Source organism: Rhinatrema bivittatum, chromosome 8 (assembly GCF_901001135.1).
Source record: "Rhinatrema bivittatum chromosome 8, aRhiBiv1.1, whole genome shotgun sequence".
Taxonomy (NCBI): domain Eukaryota; kingdom Metazoa; phylum Chordata; class Amphibia; order Gymnophiona; family Rhinatrematidae; genus Rhinatrema; species Rhinatrema bivittatum.
Window position 1 is genome coordinate 189045006 of NC_042622.1, and position 9282 is coordinate 189054287.

The 9282-nt window shown below is 42.5% G+C and overlaps 1 protein-coding gene across 1 annotated transcript in view; it reads left to right on the forward strand.

The window, feature by feature from the left end:
* Positions 1 to 2985, forward strand: part of LOC115096908 (dynein beta chain, flagellar outer arm-like) — a 630228-nt gene extending 627243 nt beyond the window's left edge. The window contains 1 exon segment of the mRNA XM_029612190.1: positions 1907 to 2985. Coding sequence (XP_029468050.1) covers positions 1907 to 2967 — 1061 coding nt within the window. The 3' untranslated portion in view covers positions 2968 to 2985.
* Positions 2986 to 9282: the final 6297 nt, after the last annotated feature.

Consider the following 9282-nt stretch of genomic DNA (forward strand, 5'->3'; position numbering starts at 1 on the left):
CGAAAAAAGCAGGTGCACATCTCTCCATGTGTTCTTCTCAGGGCAATTTTCAAGCACAAAGTATGCTTGTATTTTCCGTTTAAAAAATGGTGCAAAGCCTGCAGATAAAAAGTAGCTGTGCACTCTGCAACAAATGTGGGAAGTTCTGAAAATTCCCCCACCCCTCTAGTGGGAGAGACAATTTTATAACAGCCAGCCTAAATTAGGTGGCAAAATGTGCATAAGTGACACCAATTTTCAAAACAGATTTAACATGCGTAAGCCCACTTAGACTGTTATCCCACCAAATTTACCCCCATGCAGTTAGGGGCGGATTTTCAAAGGCGCGCATAAAGCCCCGGGACGCGCGTAAGTCCCGGGGCTTCCTGTCGGGGGCATGTTGGGGGGCGTGTTGAGATGACGCGCCGTTTAGGGGGCGGGGCACAGCGTTTTGGGGGCGGTGATGTGGGCGTGGTTTCGGCCCGGGGGCGTTCCGGGGGCGTGGCCGCTGCCTCCGGAACAGCCCCCGGGACTGGACCACGGAGCGGGGCACCCGGCCGACGCGCGCAAAGTTAAGGGGGGGGGTTTAGATAGGGCCGGGGGGGGGGGGGGGGTTAGGTAGGGGAAGGGAGGGGGAAGGTGCGGGGAGGGCGAAGGAAAGTTCCCTCCAAGGCCGCTCCGAAATCGGAGCGGCCTTGGAGGGAACGGAGGCAGGCTGTACGGCTCGGCGCGCGCAGGCTGCCGATTTTGCGCAGCCTTGCGCGCGCCAACCCCAGATTTTATAAGATACGCGCGGCTACGCGCGTATCTTATAAAATCAGGCATACTTTTGTTCGCGCCTGCTGCGCGAACAAAAGTACACGCTCGCGCAACTTTTTAAAATCTGCCCCTCTCTGTTTATGTGCATGGAAAATTTCTGTGCAAAAGTATGCGTATGAGTCCAAATACTTCCTTAGTCTCTGCTCAGTCCAGTACATGCACTGCATCTCTGTGCACGTAAGTTGAGCTGCGTGTTTACAGGTAATTTTGTAAAAGGCCATTTGTGCAGGTAAGACACTATTATACCCATTGCCATGCCTTTTGAAAGTTGCCCTTCTTATGTACTTCCACGTTGGCAGGTGTGTGCATGTACCCGCTAGTGTCCGAAAATTCATCTCTCTAAGTGCGAGTACAAAATAAGTTCCGCATGCCTCGACGGTCAGGCTGGAGAGGATTTCACATTCACATTATTGATTCCCAATTGTTTAAATGAAGAAGCTAGGAGTTGAGCTTGCAGATTTGTAGCCAAATCATTAAGCTGAAAGAAATGCTCCAGTCATTAATTTTTCTATGCATTTTATGCAGAAATGGAACCACCCCTCCCCAATGCAAATTCACAAACCAGTTTGACCAACCTGCAAGGAAGTCTGAGAGTTTACTGAATTTCTCTGTATATCTCACACCCTGTTTATTGTAAACCGGCATAATGTGATACCTGTCATGAATGCCGGTATAATAAAAACACTAAATAAATAAATAAATAATTCCATAAAATATTGAGGTTGGGTGCAGATTCCTCGAAATTGTCAAATCTGCATCAGACTTCAAGCGAATTTGCCCAATTTCCAAAGCTTGCAGTTGGCTGTGGTGATACTGATTATCATGAATATGTGCCAAATCTGCATTAAAAACTGGTTGAAATTTTCCAAGGTTCACTGAAGTAATTGAAATTAATATCCCATATTGTACCTGACAAATATCTGGAAAAGCTGATGAATATGAAACGGGCTGAAAACCCTCCCCTTCCACTCTCTGTTTTGAGTTTTATCTCAAAATGTCTCACAAAGCAAGTCTGAGGAGCGAAAGCTCCAGAGTCCAATCACAATCTGGTATCCTGTATGACTGCGCATTAACCCATTCTGTCTAATGCTTTTATGTTGTTCTACAGGCATCCAAGAATCTTCCAGTATTAAAGATAAGCAGGGAATTTTGTCAAACCCTCCAGATTATCAGGGTACACTTTCTCAAGACGCTGAAAATGGTGAAATTACAGATGCTGCTTTCTTACCATCCTACTCTATTTATGAAAAAATGCCAGGCATGGAAAACCACCAGGAATATTTAAGAGCAAAATCTTTCACACATCAAAATTCACCTAGGTTTGTGGCAAGCTCAGCTAGCATTGATCAAAAAATGAAAAGAGATGAGTCTGAGGTAAACATTGTTCAAAAATGTTTTCCAAGCACTGGTGAACATGAAGATGCATCAGGCTTGCTCATAAGAAAAGAAGGACCAGGGCTTGATGAAGAACCAGACAAACTAACAAGCATCCAGAGCTCTAGTAATAAGGACAACAACAGTGGACAGGAACACAGTAGTAAGGGTAATGGGAATTCTTCTAGAGATGTTTCTATTTTGGGTTTTAAACAGGGGTCACAAATTGATTTTGACAGTGCTGAAAATAAAAAGACATTTCACAGAGATCATCCTGATGAAAACGGGAGGTTTTATTTTGAAGATCCTCAAAAGAGAGAAACCTATGCACATCAGTCTACTAATAAGGAAATATCAGGTGCAGAAGACAATCAAGCATTCTTGAAAAAAAGTGGATCTCTTGCATATGAAACATCACCACTATCTAGAAAAATGGAAACAGATGAGTTTCAAGGTAAGGCCATGCAAGAATTTTCTCCTGCTAATGGTGAAGATGAAGAACTTTGCAAAAGATCAGAATCCTCGCTTAAAAAAGATCCATTTGGCCAAATATTAAAAGACCCTACTGATAACTGTGAGGACATTGACAGTGATAGTGCTGACTGCGATGAAAATCACCAGACGGACATGCTCAGCTCTTTCAGAAAAACTCCTGCAGTGCATCTAGAAGAAAGAGAAGCCAACATGAATCAAGATGTCAAATCACAGGCTGGTGTGGAAAGACAATCCACTACCTCTTCAGAGTCTAGTTGTGAATCTGAAGCAGAAAATAGCGTAAATGATTTTAATTTTTAAATATATCCGTGTTATCATTTGTATATTGCATGGTTCAACATAAGATCCTATGCAAATGACTCCCAGTTAAGCAATATACAAGGAGATCTCTAAAATTGCATGATTATGACCTCTTAAACTACTCCAGGAATAAAATGACCTGTCAGAGCTGTATGATATTACTCTTTCTATAAACACAAATGTTATCAAAAAATGCTTTGTTGTTTTATAGAAACATACAAATGACGGCAGAAGAAGACCAAACGGCCCATCCAGTCTGCCCAGCAAGTTTTGCACTTTTTTTTTCTCATACTTATCTGTTACTCTTGGCTCTTAGTAACCTTTTGATTCTATTTCCCTTCCACCTCCACCATTAATGTAGAGAGCAGTGTTGGAACTGCCTCTAAGTGAAATATCTAGCTTAATTAGTTAAGGGTAGTAACCGCCGCAATAAACAAGCTATACCCATGCTTATTTGTTTACCCAGACTAAATAATTCAGACCTGTTGGTTGTTGTCTGTATATAGATCCACTTTTCTTCATTCCCACTGCCGTTGAAGCAGAGAGTTATGCTGGATATGCATTGAAAGTGAAGTATCAGACTTTCTCCCCTGCTGTTGAAGCAGAGAGCTATGCTGGATATGTGTGAAGAATCAGTCTTTTTCCCCTGCCGTAGAAGCAGAGAGTTATGCTGGATATGCATTGAAAGTGAAGTATCAGACTTTCTCCCCTGCTGTTGAAGCAGAGAGCTATGCTGGATATGTGTGAAGAATCAGTCTTTTTCCCCTGCCGTAGAAGCAGAGAGTTATGCTGGATATGCATTGAAAGTTAACTATGAGATTTTCTCCCCTGCCGTTGAAGCAGAGAGCCATGCTGCATTTGTGTGAAGCATCAGTCTTTCTCCCCTGCTGTTAAAGCAGAGAGCTATGCTGGATATGTGTGAAGTATCAGTCTTTCTCCCCTGCCGTTGAAGCAGAGAGCTATGCTGGATATGCATTGAAAGTGAAGTATCAGGCTTATTTCGTTTTGGGTAGTAACTGCCGTAACAAGCAAGCTACTCCCCGCTTTTTTGTGAATGTAAATCTTTTTCCACGTTTCCTCTTGCCGTTGGAGTCGCATTAACCGTTATGAATGTTTATTGAATAAGGGTATTATCTCCAGGTAGTAGCCATCATTCCTGCGAGCCACCCACTCTTCATTCACGTCCTCTAGACTTTATGGATCCACAGTGTTTATCCCACGCCCCTTTGAAATCCTTCACAGATCTGAAGGACTTTAGAGTTCTTTGAGGGCTAAAAGTTTATTTAGAACACACAGGGGAATACTTTATAATGTTATGTCAACAATGTCATTTTAATGTTAACACTCTGCAAGCTTATACAAAAAAATCTCAAAACATTGTGCAATAGTTGAAAAATTTAAATGCTTTCTCTACACCATGAAAGCTGAGTACCACCTGCCAGCAAACCAGGTCACAATATCTTATCCTGTAACAATTTAAAATTTATTTTTAATTTTAAATATGACTACAGGGGCCTAACTCAGTGGCAATGTTGTGCAGATGACCCCTGGTTTGATCTCCAAATCAAATCTTCTGCTTCCTGGGTCAGCTGAAGAGGGGGTAGAGGAGGGCCACACATGGAAGCGAGGGGATTATAGTCAACCCTCAAGGATGACACCTAGTCACCAGGTTCAGGGCCCATGAGTGGAGGTCTGAGGAGGAGCTCTGGTACACGGCTCCTGCCCAAAGGACAAGTATGTTGAGGGATTTATAAAATAGGGGGAAAAAAATCTATGGCTGCTGTAAATGAAGGCTGTAGTGGGTGGAAGGATGGGGATTTTTACCTTGAAGTCTGGATCACACATGGATACTAAGAAAATGACACCTGTGTCTATGGATTTCATGAAAATCTGAAAAGCTATATTTTCTGTATAATATATGCACAAAACAGATGCTTATAAGAACGTCTGGGTCACAGAACAGTTTATATATCAGCATAATAAGTAAAGGCAAATATCTTTCCCCAACTAATAGGGAAAATTATATACAGTGGCTTAGCAAAAGCTACCACTTTCCTGGATGAGTGCCCTCTTATCCCTCCAGTCGATGATCACAAGCATTATCTCTGGGGAGGGCTGAAACAGTACCGGAGATTCTTTTTCCATTGTCGAGATGTATGTTGCTGAAAAGATCTGTTCAGCTCCCGGCAGAGAATCTGCCCAGCTCACTAGGTGCTAGGATATTAAAGCTTACATATGCGCTGTACAGTCTCCTGAAATATTGCCAAACTGATAAAGAAAACTGCTGTGTGTGTCAAGACAACACTGAAATGGCGGATGTCTTGTGGTTTATTCACTACTGCTAATCGCCATTTTGTACAGACCTTCTCTCTCACATATGAGACCACTAGATCTATACTTCTAAATAATACACCTTCTGTTGGACACCCAGGATAATAACCAAAAATCATCAGAAGTGTCATTAGTGTCAAGGTAAAATAAAAGCAATCATATAACTATTAATTCAGATAACAAGTAATCACTAGTGTGAAACAATATAAGAATGTATTGCTCCAAAACTAAAAGTGCACTTGAATGCATAAGGTCTATAAAACTTATTTGCTGTGTCTATAATCCATTACTTAATAAAGAAGTTGTACCATAAACTAATTCTGGGCCAGGTGTTTTCCAGTCTTCAGCAGTATTAAAATTACTTGGACTATGCTTGACTGAGCACAGTCTGTTAACTCCCTAACTACCAGCTCTCTGTAAGTGGTATTCTTATTCTCTTCTTGTACTTTGTATCTTTCTGCTTATGAGCCTGAACATTTCAGGCTACAAATTTGGAGGGGGGGGGGGCTGCAGGCTGTGGAGTGAGAGCTGCAAGTTTCACAGTGAACTTAAGCACAAAGCTGCATGCTTTAAATATGAATAAATCATAACTTTTTTTTCTCTCATACGGGACTGAATTAACACTTCGTGTGATATATTGAAGTGACTTCCGCAAAGCTATCCCTTACTGCCTGACATAAGGCTTATGGTGTCAGGATGCCAAACCTGGTTCTGACTGAGTTGGAAGCCTAAAGGAGCAGAAGGAAAGTGCCTGATCCAACTTCCCTCCCCTCCCAAAAAAACTAGGACTACAAATCTGAGTGCCTTCAGAATAGGAAAGGATCCAAGTTCAGAGCTCACCAACTTTATCACTTCTTTGATCATTAAATTAGCCAGCATGGCAAGACAATTAAGTTCTGAATTAAAATAAATTAAACTAATAGTTTACAGCTCTAAGATTATGAAGCCCATTGCCATAAAAATGCTCAATGAAGTATTTAAAGTGTAGCTCTCATATAAATTACTAATCCAGGCATGTTACATACTTTGTAAATGTATCAACTATACATTCCTACATGAATGCTGCATAGTACAATGTAGGTATTTAATTATTTTAAAAATGTTATATACCGCACTCTAAAAAAGGATTTGATCAAGGTGGTTTACAATATCACATGCATAAAAATGCAATATACAACATAGAGCATGATACAAGAATAAAATGCAGTATATTAAACAGTAGGGATGTGAATCGTTTTTTGACGATTTAAAACAATCGTCAGATATATTTTAAATCGTCAAAAATCGTTAGAGCCGCGATACAATAGCAATTCCCCCGATTTATCGTCAAAAAATCGTAAATCGGGGAGGGGGGAGGGTGGGAAAACCGGCACACTAAAACAACCCTAAAACCCACCCCGACCCTTTAAAACAAATCCCCCACCCTCCCGAACCCCCCAAAATGTTTTAAATTACCTGGGGTCCAGTGGGGGGGTCCCGGCACGATCTCCCGCTCTCTGGCCACGGCTGCGTTAATAGAAATGGCGCCGGTGGCCCTTTGCCCTTATCATATGACAGGGCAAAGGTAGCGCCGGTGCCATTTTGGTTCCTGGCACCCGACGTCACGAGTGCAGGAGATCGCTCCCGGACCCCCGCTGGACCCCCAGGGACTTTTGGCCAGCTTGGGGGGCCTCCTGACCCCCACAAGACTTGCCAAAAGTCCAGCGGGGATCCAGGAGCGACCTCCTGCACACGGGCCATATTGCCAATATTCAAAATGGCGCCGGCGCTACCTTTGCCCTCACTATGTCATACGGGCGACGTTGGATTAGTTGCAGCGGATGTGTGGCATTAGATGGAAGTCCCAGGTATAAAGCGTTACAGTAGTCTAAACTTGTCAGAATTAAACAGCAGCACTGCAGCATTATTTCCAAAACAAACATGCACATGTCTTTTAAGAAGGCAAATCAGAGGGGACAACAAATTCTAATACTTTGTAAGCCTAATTATACATGAAATCAATTACTACCACCCCCCATGCTCCGAAAGAACACAAATATGGAGATCCAAGATTAAGTTATTAGAGTGAAAGTCAAATAAGATAAACATAACTCCTTAGGCACACAATAAATACCCAAGGAGCGTCTAAGGTGAAACCAAAATGTTTAAAAAAAAAAACAGCAACATGAAACAACTGTCATAATTCAGGCCTCGTGATAAACAATATCTAACAATAACTCCTATACTTCACTTTGAAACTCGCCAAGGGGCGGGTAAAAAGCGCCCACAGACATTTACACCTTTTTTGCAACCTTCCCCTCCCCCACAGAAAAATAATCCTCAAAGAGCTTAATAAATGCCCACCTACGTGCATTATTTTCCAATCCCGCCCCAAAAAAACACCCTTGGGAACACATCCCATAAATGGAGCTAAAAGTTCATACGGAGGAGTTGTCTAAGTTCCCTTCAGAGATGGAGCCAGAGATTTGTTTAAAATCATTTATATATTCTGCCCTACCTGGGCAAGTATTTTAGGGTGGATTACAATTTTAAAAACCACAAAAATAAAATTTCTTATATATATAACAAACAAGAACGTAGCCATAAATTTAAGTTGATAACCCTGAAATCAATAAAACTAAAAAAATAAACAAAACAAAAAAAAATCTGTTCTAACTTCCAGAGGCTTGGGTAAAATAAAATGCTTTAAGCTGCTTCCTAAAAGCAATTGCAATGGATACAGCATTGTATAAGATCTTTTCCTTCATTCCAACAGATGAAAGCAAAACGCCTGCAACCGTCTACCAATCCATGCAATATCTAATGCATTTTAGAAATGATTTCTCTTCCACAATAATCTATCTAATAACTCTATGCAATAGCCTGTTGAGCCTCATGTTTGCATGTGCCAAACCTAGAAGAAGGCAGAATTGCATTTTTGTCTGTTAGACAAAAGTGGCAGATTTTACATAATCCTCTACTTTGCCTTATCTTTAAAAGTTGTAATTACGAGACATGCATGCACCTTCAATTTTCTGACATCTCATTAGAAGTGGTTGTTTTCACATGTTGTAGTGCCCTATGGTAGGTTATAGTCCTGGGGGAATTCTGCACTACTATGGAGCGCAGAATTCCCCCCTTGCAGAATTGCCATTTTTTGCGCAGAATTTGACAAAGATAGAAGAGACTCCAGCGCGCCGCGAGCAGACCCTGTCTTGCTTGTGGTGAAGATGAAGGCCCCAGCTTGCCGCAAGCGGAGTCCGTCCCGCTCGCAGCAAAGATGAAGACTCTGGTTTGCCGCAAAGATGAAGGCCCCGGTGAGAGTGAGTGTGTGTAGAGGTGTGTGTGTTGTGTGTATGTGAGACTGCGAACCTGGGGGGGGGTTGAGAGAGCATGTGTGAGAGTGCTTGAGTATGGGTGCTTGTGAAGAAGTGTGTATATGTGTGAGAGATTGGGAGCTGCTGTGTGTGAAAAAGGGATTAGGTGTATGTGAGGGATTATGTTTATTTGTGAGAGAGGGGAGCCTGTGAGAAGGGATTGTGATTGTGCAAGAGAGCCTGTGTGAAAGAGACATAGGTAGCCTGTGTGAGGGTATATACATGAGAGAAAAAGGGAGGCTGTGTGGATGTGTATGCAAGAGAGAGAGAGGCCCTATCTGAGGGGATGTGTGTGTGCGAGAGAGAAAGGAACCTGTATGAGGTGATGTGTGTGTATGCAAGAGAGAGGGACCCTGTATGAGGGTGTATGTATGTGCACTAGAGAGGGAGCCTGTATTTGTGAGTGAGAGAGAGGGTGGACAGAGGGAGCCTGAATGAGGGGCTATACTAAAAGAGGGGTCACACTCTGGGACTGGAGATAGAGTGGAAGGGGTTGAGCCTAGAGGTGGAGGGGAGAGATACTGGCAGGTGGAGGAGTTGGGGCCTGAGAGGGCAAAGTGGCCAGGGGAGTAGGGAGAGAGAGTGGAAGGGACACTCTTACATTGAACTTCTAGGGAAATTTTGCTCA